This window comes from Vanacampus margaritifer, chromosome 2, assembly GCF_051991255.1.
Source record: "Vanacampus margaritifer isolate UIUO_Vmar chromosome 2, RoL_Vmar_1.0, whole genome shotgun sequence".
Taxonomy (NCBI): Eukaryota; Metazoa; Chordata; class Actinopteri; order Syngnathiformes; family Syngnathidae; genus Vanacampus; species Vanacampus margaritifer.
In genome coordinates this window covers 9,403,161-9,425,456 of record NC_135433.1, presented here as the reverse complement: position 1 = coordinate 9,425,456, position 22,296 = coordinate 9,403,161, and the positions used below count along the sequence as shown (strand labels likewise).

General features: G+C 38.4%; 1 protein-coding gene across 5 annotated transcripts in view; it reads left to right on the top strand.

The window, feature by feature from the left end:
- LOC144043857 (uncharacterized) overlaps positions 1-22,296 on the top strand; it is a 34,683-nt gene that overhangs the window by 5,748 nt on the left and 6,639 nt on the right. For 3 of the 5 annotated variants that reach the window (XM_077557892.1, XM_077557893.1, XM_077557891.1), the window contains 3 exons: positions 232-329; positions 15,389-15,490; positions 17,826-18,299. Coding sequence is in view for 1 of the 5 variants with exons in the window: in XM_077557893.1 (XP_077414019.1) it covers positions 232-254 (23 nt within the window). In the remaining 4 variants the exon portion in view is untranslated. Of the gene's footprint in view, positions 1-231; positions 330-15,388; positions 15,491-17,825; positions 18,300-22,296 lie in introns of those variants that run through there. The other 2 variants (XM_077557890.1, XM_077557889.1) reach the window with 1 other exon arrangement.

Below are 22,296 nucleotides of genomic sequence, written 5' to 3'. Positions count from 1 at the left end.
AACACGGCGGACATAATTCAAACAGACAGCGAACACACCATGGCTGCAACCTAAAACCAAAACATGCGAATTCTAAGCTGATTTAACCTTACATACAGTTCATTATCCATGCGCAAATAGTACGTTCTGGGCCCTTTTTTTTAAATTTATTTTTTTATTTTTATTTTTATTTTTTTACCCGGGCCAAGTACGTCCTCATATTAATTAACATATCTGTGGTTTATTCTGCAGGTGCAGTCCAAGGTACCCTCTGACCTCTGTTTGACTTCTGTTCCTATATGCTGTCTCACTGTTTCAAGATTCCCCCGTGATACTTCAAAGACCAACAGGTGCGTGTTTCTGTGGGAACCTGTGCAAATATGGTGGGAACAAAACCAGTTCTTGCGACAGTTTCAAACTCCCCCATGGACACCATCCCTACGGTCCTATAAAAATAAACATACATGTACATGACTTGGACTCTTTTACTGTTTCGAGAGTCCCCATGACCCTTCAAAGACCAACAGGTGTATGTTTCGGCAACTGTGGTGGAAACGCAGGCAGTTCTCGGGACTGTTTCAAACTCGCTCATCAAATTTGACGGTGAAAGAATAACATGTATGCTTTTTTTTTATTGCTGTCAAATGTCAGAACGGGTCAAATTGTTTTCGAACAGTATGTCAGGGTTAAAAGCTGACAGCAGTGAGCGGCGGGATGATTCCGAGGGGTCCGTAGCGTGCGGGCCTTCATTTGCGGGTCGAGTCCCATTCAGAGTTCCTAATGCCACAGCTGGGAGCGCTTAGCCGCTTTTTTTGCCGGGAGTCTACGGGGGCCCGTCTGCTGCTTCATTTCAGCCTGGCACTCTGGAGCTGTTTACAGTCCCACGCCTGCAGCCTTTTCACGGGTGCGTTGAGGGGGTGAGGAGAGAGGACGGAAAGCCGCTTGAGCGTTTATTCAATATCCTTGATATCCAGCTTAAGGTCTATGTACTAGTGTGCTCTTTAGTTTATCCGCACTAGTAGTGAGGCAATTCAGCGCACTTGAAAAACGACTTCCTAGCAGCGTTTTTTTCCTGTTGTATGACTTTTCTGCACACTAGTAGGACAACTTGAACATACTGCTTGGACAACCTCACTGCAAGTCCACTAGTCTACACTAGTCTCACTAGTCTACATCTACACGCTACTAGTACTAGTGAAACACGGAATGTTAACTTGAAGAATTTTATAATCAAATTTATAAAAGTTTTGCATTTGTCATTGGAGCTAGTTTATATTTGATTAAATTATTATTATTTTTTTAAATTCAGTTAGTGTGGGTTTGTTGATTTAAAAAAAAAAAAAAAGTTTTTGTTTACAAAGTAGTTTTTAATCAGTTTATTTAGGGTTGTCAAAAGTATTGATACTTTGAAAAGTATTGATGCAGTTGTATCAAAATACAATACTAATTTGTCATAATTTATTATGATTTATTTTATTAAAATTGTGTAATTAAATGATATTATAATTAATAAATATTTCTAATATAATTAAAGGGGAAGTCAAAGTTTTCTTGACAACAATATGTTCTATGCAACCCCACCAGTCTAAATACAGTATCTGGTTAATATTGTGTTAGTGGAATAATGAGTTAAGCAGCAAAATCCAGCAGTTTTGATCATTATCAGAAGGCGGCCATTTTGCCACTTGCTGTCAAGTAAAACTCACATCACAGTTGCTCAGGTCTCAGGTAACGGCCAATCACAGCTCGGCTTCAGCAAACAGGTGAGCTGTGATTGGTCATTGCCTGAGCCCTGAGAAACTGTGATGTGATCTTCAGCAAGTGGCAAAATGGCCGCCCCCTTAAATGGATAAAAACGGCTGATTTTGCTGCATAACTCGTATTCAACAAATGTAATATTAATCAAAATGTCATGTTTAAACTAGTGAGGTCACATATTATTGTCAAGAAATGACTTGAATTATTATGACATTCATAATGTATTATTCGTGGAATATTTGTCAAGTGCCAGATTAAAGAGTCACTAAATATTGCGTAAAGTAAACTACAATTTCCAATCGACTATTTGACATTCTTCCTTTCGTATATCCGGAAACATGAAAGTGCCAATGTGGTGTAAATTGTTTTGATTGGGCTATGTTGCTCTACTGTAAGTCGATTAAACGTATTGGTAAAGTTGTTTGAATGTATTGGTAAAATGTAGGCCAAATGCTAAAAACATAATTTCACAATTATGGGCAGGGCTGGACTGGCACCAAAAAAAAATAAAAAATAATCGGCCCTGGCATTTTGACTTAAGCCTGTCTCCCCGGCCCGACTACTGTACTTACCATCCCTGCCTAACAGAGTTCTTCCACTGATAATTGTTGTTTCAGTTTGCTGTCTTTATTCGAAATGGATTAACGGACTAGTCTCTCTAAATTGTGGGCCAGTCTCTTGGGGTAAAACTGAAGAAAATAATAATTAAAAAAACACTGCATTTACCCCACCGGGCATCTCCCCTGTTTACCAGATGGCCAGTCCAGCCTGATTAGGGGTAATACCACAATTGCACCTTCGTAAGTCAATACTCTGTAGCGTTATGGGGGGAGGGGGATATGATATTTTGGGTGATTTAGCCTACATTGTTTTACCAATACAACATTATCAAGACATGTGAACGACTTTGCAGTACGTTCAAACGAATCGGTTAAAATAATTTACTCCACATTGGCAGTTCAACACTTCGACACGTACGCCCATACAGTAATACTGAACATTTAAAATAAATCCTGATCGCTCATGTGTGAAATTTACTGACAAAGATGAAAATGGACATTTCCGCTATAATTCTACAGTACTTAGTTTTATTAATGTAAAATGTAGTTTCAATTAGTTATGGTTTTTGAAAGCACAAATTTTTACTTAACTTATTTTGATAGTTGGAAAGAACTGGATGATGAGGCAGAAATTCAAAGTATTGCAAAAACGAATTTAGTCAAGAACACCGTATTGGAGCAGAGATTTTATCTTTTAGAAATTGCAAATAAATATCCATCTATCCGTTTTATATTGTGCATGCCTCATTAGAGCTGCTGACAACCTGGTGAGAGAAAGTAGAGTAGAATTTAGACATACTAAAAGCAGGTCTAAGTTGTGGCGCAGGCGGTCTAATATGATTTTGGTGGATTTGATCGAGGCGCAGGCGTGTGTTCGTATTTCATTCATGAATATGACAATAGCTTGTGTAAATCCCTCTGAATTCAGTGAAGGAATTATTATTATTATCATCATCTTACACAATAATTAGCTACCTACCCGAGGTTATATAGTCAAAAACGTCACTGCCTGTTTTGCTTTTTTGAAGCAGAATGCAAATCAGCTGAAGAACATTCAGTTTCTTTGTATATTATAAAATCTTTTCCATTTCCTTCTGTGAGTACACTCTCAAACATTTGATGATCAACAAGTCAAAACGATGAAAAAGTGACTCCTAAATCATTTTGGTTGCAACTGTCATAATCATTAATGCAATTTCTACCAGCTGCATTTGCAATGAATGAGAGGTCAACTAAATGTGCTTGTGATTAAGAATGTGGGTGCCTACTGTATACTGTTACATGCTTGGAGCTGGCCGCTTGCCGACGCTCTCTATAAACCTCTCACCTTGTTAAAAAAAAAAAAAAAAAAAAAACAGCACCAGCATCTCTCTTGTTTCACCAAACTCTCATAATGACCCTTTATTAGGGACCAAATAACGCTCTGTGCAGCGTGCGCGCACACGCACGCACACAAGATGACCTGCAGGGTTAACCTGTCACTAAGGTGGTGCCTGATTGCAGCAGTACAGTAAATCACTGCTGGCTCAATAAAACACACCTGCAGTGTAAGAGGAGATGTGGGAGAGGCAGAACACCGGGAGAGCTGCCTGATCACTACCAGACAGCCAACCATCCGTGGCAGGAGGGGGGTCCCGAAAAATGCACAATGCTCAACAGCTTTGCACACTGTAGAATAGATGCATTGTTCTGGCTTTTTTCAATTTTGATACCACCAGGATGCCATACTAAGCGCCTCAAATGAAAACGTACTTATTCCAATATTTATGAAATAGTTGTAAAACCTGGTTAAAAAAAAATTTGCGGGGGAAAAAATGTCCATACCAAGCACAAATACTGTACAATAAACCAGGGGTGGCCAAGTTGGGTCCTCGAGAGCCAATATCCAGCCTGTTTTCCATGTCGCCCTCCTTCAGATCATCAGCAAGCTTTGTAGAAGCCTGATAACGATCCTGATCATGAATCAGGTGTGTTATTTGAGAGAAACAAGAGCAAAACAGGCTGGATAGTGGCTCTCGAGGACCGGACATGGCCACCCCTGCAATCAACCAATTACTCGTCCCCTATCTTGGCTATGGGCCAAAGAAAAGCCCTGATCGTTGTGTCATATGTAATATTACATAAATCTAACATCTCTGCACAAATTATGATTGTTTTTGTCCAGAACAAAAGGTATAATGTACTATTTTGTTGCAACAAAAGGTTAAGGTTTCAGAAATACAGCTTTTAGTTTTTAAGAATAAAGGTTTCTTTTCCAAAATAAAAGGCATAATATTATGAGAAAATTAACCCAATAAAATATAATCAAAATATGACGAATTTGAAAATAAAATACACCTTTAGATTAAAAGATCACCAAAAAAATTATCTTGACAAAATATGTTTTTTGTTCTTGTAAAGATTCCAACATTGCATTGTTTTATCTGATAAATATGAATTTGTTATCGTAACATAGATCATTTTCTTGAAAAATTCCCTTTTAAAAGGGATCCCTGCACCCCAATTGGCTAGGTCTGTCCGTCCGTCCGTCATTATATATGTGTGTGTCCGTCAAATTGACTCAGATTCACAATCACCTGATGAACTGACAGGGTTATCGCCGCAAAAGAAACCCACACACAATTTTTGAGGTCACCACTACAATCAAAAACCACCTGCCAAATGTGAAGAAATGGTTTTGGAGAGGTTGAATCCAGTGAAGTACGAAGTATGGGTGGACACATGAAGACAGAATACCGCTGAGGCCTTTTGCACGTTGATATTACTGAATTGAGGCGACATAGCGACAGATGTTTCTCACCATTTCAGTTTTTGTGTTTTTTTTTGGCACATGGTTAAAAACGGCACCCAATGATTTATGTTGCGCAATTGCGAGTTACATATGAAGGTAAACTCCCTTCCATTGCTTTGGTTTAATCCCAGACCATCGTCCAAAAAAGTGAAATAGATAGAAATACCCTATTTAAATACTCACTAGGTATGTTTTCATAGCATTTACGACATTTATTTTTTTAAACATTTTGAAATAAAACAAACACATTTGAAAACATTTAATATACCGAGAGGCCAAAAACAATGGATAAAAAATAAGAATATTGTGCAAATAGTGAAACAGTGTGCAGGCTGAAACAAATCTTCTTTTTTCAAACTAACAAATTGAAATTCTCCTCACAATAATCCATCAATCAATCAATCAATCATGATGAAAAATGTATATTATAAAACTACTCTACAGCTGTTGCTCTCTGTAGGCGTAAAAAGCAGGGTTGAAGAAGATTGATACCTCCAGTCATCTTTTTCTCAACAGCAAAAATGAGGCTAAGCAATACTTGTTTTCACTTTTCTTCTTTCAAACTTTCTGTTAAACAAATAGTATAATTTTTTAACTCTTTGACTGCCAGACGTTCTTAGAAAAGGGATGCTGTCAGTGCCAGCCGATTTAAGCATTTTGACTGATCTTTCAAGGTCCACAGAAAATTTTGTGTTTGGACTATGGAAACACACATACTACCAAATGAAAGATTGAACTCGAACAGAAAAAAAAGTTTGTTTCTACCTTATTCCGTTCTTCAGTAATCAACAATAGAAAATGGTTAGTTTCACCCAAATGCTCTGTTTTGAAACAAAAAACGGAGAAATCAAGCTTTTTGTGAAACGATATTATTTCATGCACTCTAGTGAATTTGACACCTTTTTTTCCATGAATGATGCCACAAACACCGAAACAGTGCTTTACTTCTGTAAAACACTACTACCAACAATGAAAAAGTGTTTTTTGATAGCAAAATACGTTTATTTCCATTCAACAGTGTAACAATTTGACAAAACAATTTCGCAAACTATTTACAAATATGTGCAACTGTGGTACTACTTACAATTATGTGGATGTTTCAAATACAGTTTTTCTTTTTGTAACACTCCCCTGCGTGCAAGTGGACGCAGCAGGATTTGCACAACAGATGAGTTTCACTGCGATGGCTCCTTCGCGTGCAGACGATACACTTTCTTGCCGGCCTTTTTTTCCGGGGAATAGCAAGTATATACTGCAGTGTGTGTTTGGCCATGTTGCCATCAAGTCTACTCTCAGGATCATGATACGGTGACGTTACGATGGTGTTACATCTCGCTTGCTCATTGTCCTTCACTTCCTATACCGGGTGGTTGATCCATCTTATCCGCTCCATTCATGGTGGCATCGTAGTCCATAACCAGTGTCTTCTCCGTGATCAGACTGTACCCACTCCTCCGATGAAAATGCATTGGACTCGGGGCACTCTTCGTCGTCCGATTGAACGTTCGCCTGTGCAGAAGTGCTCGGTTGTGCTCCGCGTTTTCCGGCGTTAGCATCGCTAGCCGGTGAGGCTTTATGACGTGATCATAGCCGCCGCGTCAACGCTTCCAACTTTGGCGTCAACCTCGGAGTCACCATCATCATCATCGTCGTCATCAATGTGCTCTTTAGCATTGGTCGATACTTTTCGTCTTTGGAAAAAAATGCTCAAGCGTGAGCTGCTTGCAACCGGTCGCCATTATGGCTTCCTCAGCCATTGTCCCCTCAACACTCTAGCTCCGCCTCACGTCTTCTACTGACGCCTACCCGATCTTGTCCAAAGAGAGTCATCGCTGCCATCTAGGGGCCAAAAATAGGCATTATACTAACTAGATCTGCTTGATACTTTCAGCACAGCTGGCCAAGGCTTTCCTCCACCCGTTTCCCCCCCCCCAAAAAAAAAAAAACTTGATGAACGTCTTTTAACGTCTTTGGCGCTCCTCCGTAGGTTTTTACTAAACGTTATTTAACGTTTTTGGCAGTCAAAGAGTTAACTTGGATGGATGTAAAAGCATTTATACTCGGGGATGACTTCACTTCTGTTGGCAACTTATTCCATTTGTGTGCAACATAACAGCTAAATGCTGCTTCAGCCTGTTTGTTTTGAAAATTGGGCTCCACTAAGAGAACCGAGTCTTATGGGGATTTTAAACAAAGCTGGTGTAGGCCTTAAAGTTTTCCCTTGTACTGTACATTTCATATTCAAGTCATTTTCTTTCTACACAAAGTTCACAATTTTACTCACTGTAGGAAAAAAAAGATAATATGGTCATTATGTTGGGGGGTAATCGTATGATAAGGAGAATTAAAACTAGGGAATACTTGTTTTTTTTTCCCTTCCATAATCCTGCTTGATGTACCTAGAAAAAAAATGCCTATCGAAAAAAGTAATTAACATCCTTGTACTTTTTGCCCGTACTGTAAATTTCATATTACATTTTTTCTTCATCCACACAAAGTTCACTAGCATGAAAGGAGAACAAAGATGCACTGGGGGGTAAATCGTATGATAAGGAGAATTAAAAGGAGAGAATAGGTTATTGTCCAGGGGAAGCGGGAATGAAAAAAAGCTAATTGAAGCTCTGAATGAGAGGCGAGATAACATGAAATCAAGGTAGCGAAGGGAATGTCAAACTGCAAGTGCACTGAAGGCCAGTCAGAGTGTAATCCCATAATCCCGAGCGGGCAGGCGGGATGTAATTGCTCGTTAGTGCCACTTTCCACTCGCAGTTCTGTCACTGCTTGAAAAGCACGGGGGCTGTGCCAAAATGAGAAACAGATAGCAGGTCCCATGCAGACGGACATGTGCACCCCACTCAAAACACACACACATGTGGACTCGCCACACACGCACACACATTGTGTCTCTGCCAATTTCTCTCACGTACCGGGGCAGGGGGGCTGGCGGTAATCAGAGGTGCGGACACCAGCGAGCCTGGAGGAGGATGGTGAGGAGTGGAGGGTATCTTTGTGTGTGACCTCCCCAGGTCCCGCTCCCCAATCCGCACGTCTCCCACCTGGAGGTTTTATTAAGCCACTAACAACATCTCATTCTCTCGGGTGTGTGTGTGTGTGTGTGTGGGGGGGGGGGGGGGTCGAGTGGCTGGGGGGAGAGGGGCAACATATGTGGAGGGAAAGTGTGCTGAGCTGTGAGGAATAATGTGTCACAAGCCGTAGAGGCTGGAAGTGGCTCCAAAGTGGATGTGACGGCGTTCGAGTCCAGTGTCTCGCAGTAGGACTACATTCGTGCATTACTGTAGTCCCTCAGCCAAGTTAAGCACTTGTATTCAAATATACTTTAGAAAATACAGGTACAGTTTAATTTGTTCCGTGACCATTGCTCATAACACAAAACACTTGTATCTCAAAACATCGTTCCCCATTGAAATGAATGGCCATGCTATTAATCCGTTCATGCCTTCCCCCCAAAAACCAAAAAAACCGGTTGTAATGTGTATTTTGATAAGGTGAAATAACACTCAATAATATTGTGCTTTAAAAACCAACATCGTAATGACATTATTAAAAATATATTTAAATCATTGGGGGCAGTATAAGACAGACAGACGAATGCAGTATACTGCTCGGTGAGGCATGCTGCATTCGAGGAAAGTGGGAAGTCAGACTTTTCCCACTTCAAACCAGGAAGTGTGTATGGGAAAGTCCCCTTGAACTCGGAAATCCCACTTGCGAAGTCGGGGATAAAAAGGACCCCGACTTCACCGATTGACTACAATGTGACGTCACTCTGCAATGGCGACCCCTTTTGGAAACACAAACCGTGAATGGTAAAACATAATTGACTCGAATATAAAACTAGATAGCTTTCTTCATTCATAAATATTCGACATAACTTCATGTAACACAATTATACGGTGAACTACTGAACTGTATGGAATGCTTATGAAATATATAAATACAAGAAATTAAGCAAAATTTCGAGAAGGCAAGTTTTCTGGAGATCAAAATGTGTTTTGAGGACCAAAATAAAAAAACAATTCATCACTATCCACCATTTTGGTTGTTTACTTTCACCTCGAACGTTTTCAGGTCAAAACTGAGAAAAGCCAACTAGGATAAATCCGACTTCCGACCATCCTCAAACGCAGCATTACGCAAGCCCCGGCGGCCATCTTAGATTGCCGCTCGGTAAGCATTCCTAAACATGAATACATTGATTTCTCCATGATATTTTCACATTATCTTTTGTCTCCACTGCGAAAATGCCATTGCAATGGCATAAGGTTGTACCAATAAGTGTGAGAGAATTTCTACACGCACATTTCATTGGCAAGAACGTGATTATAAATCTTCTCTTAGGTATATCTCCAAGTGCTACGTAAAGATTTATTTGCATTATGTTGTCATAACCATCAACAAAATGAAAGAAAAGTCCATCAAGGAAAAAATATGCTATGTGAGTCACGATTCAAAATATAAATAATATGCTCTGTTGATGCAAACAGTGAAGTTTGTTATTTGAGAGGCTCGCATTACTCCAAAAAGAGACCCCAGCGTAAAACACGTACTGATAGCAATAACAAGTTGTTAGTAACAGTGGCAACGTAAGATGGCCGACCTTATAGGGGGATTCAAAATATCTCAACTACTTGTGGAGCTTGTTCTACAAAAAGGACAAAGCGTATGACTGTGAGTATTGTCTATCTCCATGTTGCTGAACCATTTTGTATTTGGTCCTTTGTTTGAAAGGTTAAAGCACTGAAACATAGATGCTAATTGGTGTTAGCATTAAGCTAGCGTAAGCTTTCTTTAGACAGTTGATTAGCTGTTTGCTTTTTGTGACATTTTTTGTTGCTGATGTGCCGTGAGATTTTTCTACTGTAATGTGAAATACATACCTGGGGAAACTCCGCATTTCGTCTTTGTCATTCGTCATGGTAAGAATTTTTGACCGGCTTCCCACAGCGGACTGCGTTTGACCTCAGAGTCGCACCGTATTGTTGTTCGGCCTCGGCGGAGGTCTGCGCTCTACCCGATGCATTGAAAGCCCCACGAGAAGATTTATTGTCATGCTCGGGAGCAGCTCGGTGACATGGCTAACGTCAGCTGCTCATTCGAGCATCCAGGGATTTATTTTGAGTTGTTTCTAACCACCTGCCGGACTTAACTCTCCTTTTTTAATTCTGTTTTTTCCCTCTCTGGGAAAACATCTGGCTCACTTAGCGGCGCTTGCGAACAGCAGATTTGGAAAACGAGGGGCTGAAATTGCATGCCGTAAAATCAAAACATTAAAAGTGGTAAACACTCTGCAGGGCTGAGGAAGGACTCGTATTTCTCCGTGGAGTCATCAAAATATTTATTACAGCGTTTTAAGATGCATTTTATGTCACACTGTGGTGATTATCTAAGTGATTACTGGCTTGTGAATACTTTGAGTTAACGAGTGGCAGATTTAAGAGGAGCAGAGCACTTTTCAAGATTGGCCTCAAGTCAGACAATACAACCTGGACTTAATTAGAAGTTCCAATTAGGGAAAACATATTGGGTGCCTGATGAGGAACCTGAGTGAGTGATTAGTGGTTTCCTGCCGCCTTCCCTCCCCACCAAAGCGCTCCAGAGAGTAAAATGTCAAATGGTTCTTTCGCGGCGATGAATGAAGAGAACAACGCGTTTTTGCCAAAAGGTGCTCTGACAGGAATTTTTTAAATTTTTTTTGGGAGGGAGGACACTGCGAAATACACGCAGCCTTAAACATGTCAGCTCATATGGGACAAGCACTTGAAGCAACCTAGAGTTGCAAACGTGATGACTTTTTGTGAGAGTCAGTCAGAACCCAAAAATAATTGATGGATGTTACAATAAATGTCAACAACAAAAACATAAAATGTACATATACTGTCTGGGGTTGCAAAGCATTTGAAGATTAGTTCGTTAATTCGTTAGAAGTTAGTGTTGGTCTAATGTACTGAGGGCCCAAAAGCTAATTAGAGCTGCACCATAACACACAAATATGAGAGCAGCATCCAATAAATATATATATATATATATATATACTGTATATATATATATATTGAAGGGTGTATTTTTTATAAATCCATACTTTTGCGTGTCCAATAAATCAAATGATGAGATAAGACATGAACAGAGTCCCTGCGCAGAATGATTTATTAAACAGAGAATTCTCCGGTCACCGGCAACAATTTACATCACGTAAAAAGGTGGAATTAAAAAAGTGCCCAATGTGCCCCCTCCCTTGGGAGAGAGGGCTTCTTATAGTATCGAGCTTGGAAAGTGAAACGCCTTTTAAAACACGTCATACAACAGATTTGCAGCTGTGCCGATCTCCAGACAAAATACACTCCCAGGGCACCTTTTCCCAAAACAACATCTCACAAACAAATTGAGTGGCCGTGAGTGATGATGCCAACAGAGTCAGTGTGTGTGGGTGTGTGTGTTCGAAGCAGATTCTGTTCTCTCGAACAGAATGTGTGTGCGCAAAGAAAAGAGAAGGAATTTTAGACCAAACAAGGTGTACCAGCTTAGGTTAAGGTCAAATTATACTGAGTTCAACACTATTTCACTTACTTTACATCTATAAAACATTTCAACATGGTTAATATATGAAATAAAGAATTAAAAATGTTAATAATGTATAACAACATATCTTCAGTTTTTGGTAGATTTTCATATTTTGTTTTTTCCCCGTACAATTTCAGACTTTTATGCCTTTCTGTCAAATTTCTGACATTTTTGGCAATTTTATGAACATATTGTGGTCATTTTCTGCTTCTCCTTCCTTTTTTGACATTTTATGGTCATTTTTGCTGCCTTTTTTTTTTTTGCTATCAAATTTTTGGCAATTTTATAGACATCTGGTAATTAGGGGGATTTCTTTTGTTTTTAGACATTTTATAGGTACTTTTAAAATATTTTCTTCTCCGTTTTTAATCAATTTTCTGACTTTTTGGAAAATTTGTGTATAGTAATTTTGGCGATTATTTCTTTTTGTTTTTGGACATTCTATTGTTACTTTTTGAACATTTTCTTTTCTGCCTTTAAAAAAAAATCAATTTTCAGATTTTGGAGGGGCAATTCCATCCATCCATCCATCCGTCGATTTTCTTAACTGCTTGTCCTCACAAGGGTCGCGGGAAGCGCTGTAGCCTATCCCAGCTGGCTACGGGCAGTAGGTGGGGTACACCCTGAACTGGTTGCCAGCCAATCGCAGGGCACACCGAGACGAACAACCATCCAACTCGATCTCACGTCCTCTGCACTGGGAGGCGGACGTGCTAACCAGTCAGGGGGCAATTCCAAAGACATTTAATTTTTTGACTTAATTTTTTTGTTTTTGGACATTTTATGGTTATTTTTGAACGTTTTCTGCCTCTTTTTTTTTTTATTCAAGACATTTTTGACAATTTCATGGACATTTTATATACATTTTCTGCTTTTCCTCTTTCCTTTTTGGACATTTTTAGGTAATTCTACTTATGTTTTCATCTACCTTTCGTCTCGCTTTTTTCTGACAGCAAATTTGGACTGAATTTTTCATCAGACTTTCCCCCAGGTGGCCAATGCACATGTTGCTCATTGAATCGAAGCAAACAAATGTATTGTTAATTAAAAAACTTTTTTTTTTACAATTATTGAATTATGTCATTACTGGAAAATATTATAGAGTTCTGTTTCTGTGAGTACACCGGTTTACTCCCACATTCCAACAAAATATATATTTGGTGACTTGAAGGCTCAAAATGTTCCTTATACGAGTGTAAACTCTTTTTCCACATACTCTATAGGGTTTAAATCTGTAGATTGACGAAAAACGTCCACGTTTTGCCCCTGTTGTACTCCACTTTTACACTATTTCAATATTTTGATGAATGATGTAAGATTTCCGAATCAGTTTGGTTGTCTTTCTCTGAAAAAAAAATGCTTAAGCAGACCTCCGAGTTAATTTTGCTGCTGCTGTCATCATGTGTCACATCAAGAAGATTAATGAGCCCGTCCCGGAACAAGTAATCACCTCCACTGAGCGTCACAGATGAGCTTGTATGTTGAGATCATGTGCACAACCTCTTTTCAACAAAGCTTTTCATCACTTTGGTAAAGGTTAAACGTTGTCTCGTCAGACCATAAAACTGAGATATAGATAGATAAGACTTGTCTCACTAGTTCTTGGCAAATACCCCAGCCTGGTCTGTATCTTCTTGACAGAGGAGCCTTTGGCCTCTTTGTTCACGTTCTTGACTGCCATCCTCTGGAAGTTGATGTTAATAGAGTCTTTTGTTACAGCTCTCAAAATGGTTGCTTTTTCTTCGGGACTAATTTTTGTACTGTGGCTAATGTGTGATTGATGTTTGTTGGGTCCACCTTTAACTACACAATTGTCCTTATAGACAAACCACGGATCTGAAAGTGTGTCATTGAATGCTAATGCAATAGCACTCACTTGTCTGTCACATTTCAATATTTTTGCTCACGTGAAAAAAAATGGGTGTGATGTCAAAGCCAAATGTTTTCCGTTAAACTCAAGGAGGATGCTTCACTGTTCCAATACTTTTGGAGCACATTCTAGTCAAATACTAAGGGAAGTTAATGACATGAAAAGCAAAACAACAATAATTATGTAACTTTATTGTTTCCAGCAATCTCTTGCTTCTATGAGCGCAACTTCATGCTTATGCGTCACTCCTTTCTTTTCTTTTTTTTTTCTTTAACCATACATTCCAGGCTGCACCCTGTCATCATTGCTGGTATGTAGCATCCACTGCTGCCAGGCATCTCTCAAAACCTGGATATTTACTGCAGTTATCATAGTTTAGCGCAGGGGCATGAATTTTCAATTTTTTAGTCTGCTTGTTTCAAACATTGGAGCGTTAACCCCCTCACTGTCAGTGTCTCTAATATTTAAATTGTCCCCCAAAATGAATACATTATATATATATATTTATTTATTTATTTATTTATTAGGGGTGTGCCAAAAAATCGATTTTCGATTAGTACGATTCAGAATCGATTTTAAATTATTTTATACTGTCTTGCCTTTGTCTGTGTGTGCCTTTATTTGGAGCGCTGTTCATGTTGTACCTGGTTTGGCTACTGAGGGGCAGTGTGGTTCCACGCGCTCTAATACACTGTTAAGTTGTAGCCACATTAGAGAGTAGAAGGAAAAAGTCACGATCAAGTTATTCCAATAGTTTTTTTTTTCCAGCGTGGAGACGTTCTTTTGAGTGATAAAAGTGCCGCGAGTAGCGCGCTGATTAGCATCAGCGAGTCAGACTGGAGTTGATCAATACAATTCTTTGCACATCTAAAGATTGAAGCAAAAATCATTGTCAATCAATTAATTTTTAATCAAAAAGCGTTCTTAATCGAAAATCGATTCTGGATCGAATCTCAGGCCGAAAAATCGGAATCGAATCGTATCATGAGACATTCAAAGATTCCCACCCATATATATATATAGGACTTCTTTTTTTCATGATAATGATGTCCTAATTGTTCCATAAGGGATTTGTTGCTGTCAATCAAATGACATCAACAATGACATACCTTTTTATTTACAGTTTAGAAACAAACCGGTTTGCTTTTGCAAAGCTTCCACTTATTTTTTTCCAGCCAACACACAAACAAAAATGTCAAAACAGCAGTATGTACTTTCTTTTTAAATAATGATGTTCTCACCTCATGACTTGAAATGTGGGTCTGTTTAATTGAATACAAAGCCATTATTCTGTTCTATTGGCAACTAGTAGACACACAATTTAATGATGTACCTTCTCCTATCAAATGGAAGAGAATTTCATTGTTCTGCCTGTCACTATACATCACTGGCATAGATGGATGAAGAGTGTCGAAGAATCGTGCATGATGTATGACAGTCCAGACAACTCTTTGTTTGCACTACAGGAGTCTTAGACGTTGATAAAAGCTGTTATTGCTGCCTTATCGCACTTCGTATTGGCAACAAGTGAGCTCAAGGTTATTTTTAGTGAACGGAATGAAGTTGAAAGCGGCAGAAAAAGCGCCAAGTGAAGAGAGAAAAGGGCTCCTCGTACACTCAGGAATTCTAATGACTCTCCTGCAGGATTTTCCACATCAGCTGTAACTTCCTACATGGCAACCGCTTCTACAAGATTAAGCTTGCAGGGTCACTGGAAAGTTACGCTAGTATACAGTTAGCACTAATTACCAGTAGTGGGAAGTAATTGAATACAAATACTTAGTTACAGTTGTTAAGTAGAATTTTCAGGTATGTACTTGACTATTTGTACTTTTTGCTTACATTTTTCAGAGTCTGGCTACAATTTGCTGTCTCACAACCTGCTATCCTATTGAATGCAAAACGAGCAAAACATGCAGAGGACTAATTGCAACAACCACATTCAACATTATGGTGAGTTTTTATCACTCTTTAAATTTCTTTCTATACCGGTTAGTTGAAATAATTCGATTCATTGACTTAATTAATTGGCAGATACGTTTTTCAAAACAGGTGTCGTACAACACTTTAGTCCCTCCCCTGTGGCGTCCTATGGATCTCCAAAAAACGAGTAGAAATAAAAAATGTAATTTACATATTTTTTTTAGACAAAATATTCTTCAAATGAATTAATGATTTAGATTTTTAAAAATGAATAATTAAATATTCCCAAAAATGTCAGAGTTCTGAAAAAGGAGAGACGAAAGGATGAAAAAGTTTTTAAAATAACCTGCAAGTGTCCAAAAACTGACCTTAAAATGTGCAAAAAAGAAATGCAGAAACCTACTATAAAATGTGTTTAGAATTGCCAAAAAATAAAAAAGGCAGAAAAGAAAACATTCAAAAAGTAACCATAAAATGTCACCCAAAAAAAAGAAGGCAGAAAATGATGATAAAATGTCTTTGGAATTGCCAAAAAGGCAGAAAAGAAAACATTGTACTGTATTTGACAGGAAAACATTTTTTTCCTTTTGTACTTACTCTAATGTACAATTCAGTGTCGGAACTACCTGTATTTCGCTAAAAAGACTTGAATCAGTTCTAATCTTAAGTACAGACTGTCAGTACTTTTGGCATCTCTACCCGCGCACATGCAGACAACAGACTTCGATGGTTTACGCAACGAATCAGATAAAGCAGACGGGATGCGCTTCCCCGTGAGCGCCGAGGTGAAAACGTCCTCCCGACGTGACAAACGTGTCTCCTCGGCGCTCTCTCGCACGTGTCTCACGGGGGCAGCTCCACTGCGTCCCTGACCCCAATAACCCGAATTCCTGCCTGATTGAGTTGGGTTTTAAAAGGAAGCCACACAGAGAGCGCTCGGCTGATCCTCACCTTAAATGGGAACACATTTTGGACGTGTGGGAGAGATGATCAGAGGGAAAGATTTCCTCTTTCCGGTGCTGGTGAAGGGGGGGGGGCAGTAAAAGGCCTCTAGAGAGAGAGGCCAAGAGGGAGACAAAAGACAGAAAACACACTCGCGGCTCGGTCTGCATCGCTTTGTCTTGTTCGTTGCATCCTAACACTTTACGCTTAAAAAAAGTTTATATTTATAGGCTTTACGCAATCAGGATTTTGGGGGCCGATTAGCGAGTTAAAAACGATTTCCATTCAATATTTTGCTAGTGAAAAATCAAACGACTACACAGACATGAATATGTCTCTAATAAAAGCAAATCATAGATGTGATTATAGAGCCTTTCACATACATTTGCAACTTATCATTTATAACGGGAATTTTCCCGGAACAAATGAAAATAGCTAAAGTAGTCCCACTCTTCAAAAATGGAAATAAGAATGATTTTTTTTTTTTTTTAATTACAGACCCATATCTCTACTATCTTTCTAAAATATTGGGAAAATTGTATGCGATAAGACTAAATAAATTCATAAGCAAGCATAAAAATTTAAGTAATAGCCAACCTGGGTTTCGTTCCAATCACTCGACTACCGTGGCATTAATGGAGTTAACTGAAGAAATTTGCACTGCCATGGATAAAAAAAACATGTTTTAGTAAGCGTTTTTGTAGATTTACAAAAAGCATTTGACACCTTAGATCATGAAATATTATTGCATAAATTGTTTAAATATGGTATGAAAAGTGTCGCACATCAATGGGTTGCCAGTTATTTAACAAATAGAAAACAATATGTTAAATTCAATACTAGGCAATCAAAACACAGTTATGTAACTTGTGGGGTGCCCCAGGGATCAATTCTGGGGCCAGTACTTTTTCTTCTTCATGTGAATGATATTACAACCATTTTGAAATTGTTCAAATGTATTTTATTTGCAGATGGCACCGCTTTATTTCATGCCGGGAAAAAATATATACAGTATAATGTATTACAAGTAATAGAGAAAGAGTTTAAGAATATTATGAAGTGGTTCAATGCTAACAGACTATCTATAAATATGAGTAAAACCAGATTTATGATTTTCAGTTGTAGAAATATGGATTGCCGAAGCAACTCTGACTGTACAAGGCATAGAAATAGAAAGGACTAATGAAATTAATTTTCTAGTTATCATTATTGATGAACATTTAACATGGAAAAGCGCATATAGAATATGTCAAATTTTAGGTGTCACAAACCGTAGCCGTTTTACACAAGGTCAAAGAATCATTGAACAAGAATGCTTTGACATTGTTATATAATTCATTGATTGTTCCATAACTGACCTATTGCATTGAAGTGTGGGGGTGTGCAGCCAAAACCGACACTGAATTCATTTTTTCTCTTACAGAAACGGGCTATTCGTTTGGTTTGCGGTTGTGGATACAGAGACCACACTAATTCATTATTTATACATCTAAAAAGTTTCAAATTTAAGGAATTGATGGAGTTTAACTGCTTTAAAATATTGTATACAGCCCATCATGACATTTTACCAGTTAATATACAAACCAAATTTATAAAAAAGGAAAAGTGAGTACAACACAGGACACACAGTTCAATTATTTTGAATTATTTTGTATAATTTTGTATAATTGTTGTACTGAAAGCGTCTTGACCGCTCGCTGTCATTCATTTAGTTTTTTAGTTTTTTTTTCTTCTTTTTTGTTGATCAGGGGCAGACAAAAGAAGATTTACTTCTTTCTGTCCCCTTTCATTTATTTTATTTTACTTTTAATTTCATTATTGCTTTATATTGTCTTTTTTCTTTTACAAATGAATGAAATAAATTAAATTGAATTGAATCACCAATCCGATCTTAAGATGGCGCAATATGTCTATTCAAATAACTTGTTTATTTACTGTTTATTTTGGGGGGAAATTTCTTCCCCCCCCCCCCCAATCAGAGCGTTTAGGAAAATAAATAACTAAAAAGTAAAAAAAGAAAAGAAAAAGTAATCGTGTCGTGAAAATAGCTCAACTCAAGTTCGTTAATTTTAGTTCAAGTTCATTTATTTAAAGGTTTCATTTATTAAAAGATAATTCCTGTGCAAAATATTCAGACAGCAATAATTTAGACTGATTTTAAATCAGTTTTAACATAAACTTAACATTCATGTCTTATAAACCAATCCAGCATTTTTTTTCTCCCACTTGTGCAAAATTACAACTCACAATAACATCTGGATGTAACAGAACATAAAAACAACAGCTTTTAATAAACCAGAAGAAGACAAATTTTGATTTCACGATTTAGCAAATTTTCAACGATTCGATTTTTAAAATGACGATAGGGTTAATTAGATTTATTGCCCAGCCCTAACGCAAATAAAATGGTTTTCTGACGTTTTACCAGTCAAAAAAAAAATTAACACACGAAGGTTATTACTTTGTGATTGGGTGGTTGAGGGCGCGAAGGTAGAACTTCCACTTCCCAGCGCAAAACCTTTCAGTATCCTCTCCCATGGCACGCAAGGACGCTAAAAATAGATTAGCTTTCGGGCTCACATACACTAGCACAGAACAACTTCGGAGTGAACGAGGTTGTTTTTGCTGTAATGTCCCATTTCGTGGATCCGATCAATGGCGTCATTGATTGATTGGGCAAAATATGACATCAGGCGATCAAGGATCATGCATAAAATGCCAATTATCGGCCAATCAAGGTCAAGCCGATCAGATCGGCGTACAGTTTAACATTCATCTACTGTATGTAGGGCTGGGCAATAAATCGAATGAATTCGATTAATCGTCATTTTGAAAATCGAATTGTTCAAAATTTGCTAAATCGAATTTAGTCTTCTGGGTTAGATCCAGATGTTATTGTGAGTTGTAATTTTGCTAACTGTGAATGTTAAGTTTATGTTAAAACTGATTTAGAATCAGTATACATTATTGTTGTCTGAAGATTTTGCACAGGAATTATTTTTGAACAAATGAGACCTTTAAATAAACGTTTGCCGTTATTAGATTAAAATCGATAAAAATTGTAATTGTCCTGAATGACTGAAAAAAATCGAGATTTTATTTTTTAGCCATATCGCCCAGCCCTAACTATATGTAAATATAAGTGCTGTCAAGCGATTACATTTTTTTTAAAATTATTCATTGCACAATTTTTCCTTAATCGCGATTAATCACATTTTTCTACTTTTGCTTCTACTTTTTTCTTCAAAGATTGTGACAGATATTTTACCTGAGTAAAATATTGAACTAATGTAAGGTATTTTTTTTTTGCATCAAAGACTGTTTTAATAGCTTTCTTTAATCCTTGAATATAATATATAAGTCAAAAATACATGTTTACTGGGCTGGCAGTGAATGAAGAAAAATAGCACCTAAATGATGTGAAGTAGAGAGAACTGTAATCTGGTTGAATGAAGTGTAATTAAGCTGTAAAAAAAAAAAAAGAGCTAATATCAGATGGCCCTAGTAAATAATAATGTTTAAAAAAAAGATCACTTAAAAAAAATCTGTGATGTAGCTGGTGTTCTATCAAACACTGTAAAAAGTGATCTCGTCACGGCATACATACGCTCACCCCCTTCCCTCTTGACCTTTTTGTGCTCTCGTTGTTATTTCTCTAAATTAAGCCCACGCTGAGAAAAGTAACACACGCACGCACATATGCACACACACTGCGATCATTATGAGTGTGTCTCGCGTCTGGTTGAACCAGAAGTCTCCAAAGTGTTTCCGCGTCGCCCGCTCGCGCCCCAGACAGGCTGGCTCTAATGACCTGGCCTGATGGTTCAAAGCGGCCCGCAGACGCCATGATTAATGAACGGGACCTGCTAATTTCACCACAATACAGATTATTGTATGTATTAAAAAAAACAAAAAAACACTCTAGTTAACATTCTTCAGTATTTTTCGGAAAAGCTGTTCTAAGGAAGGAGATCTCACGATAAAGACGGGAGTTCATTTCATGTTCCGAAAGGATTAAACTGCTGCCTTGCTCGAAATGATTGAAGCCGTTTGAACTTGAAGAAGACAAAGTGCTCCACAACAACTAAACAACTCCAGATCAGAGCTTTGGCAGAAGGGCAATCATTTCCCTCGGCATTCTTCGTCAAGATTGTCCAGCGCCACGAAAGGCGAGGAGGTCTCCGGCGACCGCATGGGAATCGTTTGTCCCGAGGTATCCATTGAACAAATTGGAATTCCTTTTTGTCAGATCATGCCTCCTTCAATTTGCCCTCAAGTCATCGGCGCGGCTCGCCGCGAACTTTAAGCGCTTCCAGATTGAAGTTGCCCTGTGGCACTCCGCGTTGCGTAATCAATCTCCCTTACATCAGGCCCCCGAGCATGCCGCTATCTCATTATAGCCCCCCCAACACCGTCCATCATTTTAATGGATGTATATTTGATGTCATCAAGGTTATTAGGGAAGTGTGCTTCTGAACTTTGTCACCGTTGGCGTTCTATACAACGGGGATCTTCGATTCAAATTCACAGGGGTTCCGTCGCAAAGGGTTTCTCAGGGCAAGGGTCGAACCTCAAAATGTTTGGCGCATTTCTTTTTCACAACATTTGTTGGTAGTTGTGTAAATAGGATATTTTGGAAAGAATGGGTCAAAAGTAACCCAAATTGGGTGAAATAGCTAACCCAGTCCTGGGTTCAAAAGGGGCCAAGCCAATGCTGGGTTGTTTAGACGCAGTCCATTGGGTTGAGGATGAGATTTTGATCCAACAAGAGGTCAAAACTACCCATTCTGATGAGTTAAAGCTACAAATAAATTGCTTACTGGTTTATCAGGCTAGCCGTAGTTAAAATTTGCTAGATCCAAATAATTGAACCAAACTTGGGTCCAAATAACCCAATCTGCTTCATATCCATAGCTAACCAGCAAATAGGTTAGGAAAACATTTTGTGTGTGTGTGTGTGTGTGTGTGTGTGTGTGTGTGTGTGTGTGTGTGTGTGTGTGTGTGTGTGTGTGTGAGTGTGTGTGAGTGTGTGTGTGTGTGTGTGTGTGTGTGTGAAATTGCTACTACTATTTGGAGGGCAACAATGCATTCCCTAATATATGCGTACAGTTTGTGACAGTGGCCTACGGGAGAAAGAAATGATACACATACTTGACCTTTATTTACAAGTGAATGATGGTGGGTGCCATGAGTTGGTCCTGACCCGGACCTCAAGTGTATATCATGTATACTGTATTAGAGCGGGGGGGCGATCAGAAAAATCAGCGCTAACCTTTGTTGCTGAGACATCCAGCGAAATTATGATGCTAATGCACAGGGTTTGCATGGGTCACTAGTTTAAACTATAAAAAAAAAAAAAGATTTAAAAAAAGGAAGTAATCACTAAATGTAATACAGTATAAGCTATCCTACCATCAAGTAGCCTTGTCACAGTGCGTCCCTCCCACTTTACAGGGACAAAAAGCCTGATCTTTCACTAAATCGTTGTCAGGCTTGGGGAGTAACGGAATACATGTACCGCCATTACGTAATCAGATTCCCCCAAAAATGTAACTGTATTCCCTTACAGTTGCAGGGAATGAAGACATTTAATATTTTCAATTTGATGTTTTACTGTTTTTGAATTTACTTATAGGCATATCAATGTGATATAATCATGAGTGTTTAATAGAATACAGTGGAGTAATGATTTTGTGAACTTAATTTGATCTTTGTACCCTCAAATGCTGTTAGAGGGGCAATGTGCATGATGTGTCAGAGTCTCTTGTCATTTAGGGACTGAAGGTCTGGGGTCAGATTTTGATTACTTCTGTTCCCCCAATCAAGAAGGGGAACTGTATAAAGATGTCTGTTTACCATCAACCTTACACCTTTGTTCAATCTAGGAGATGACA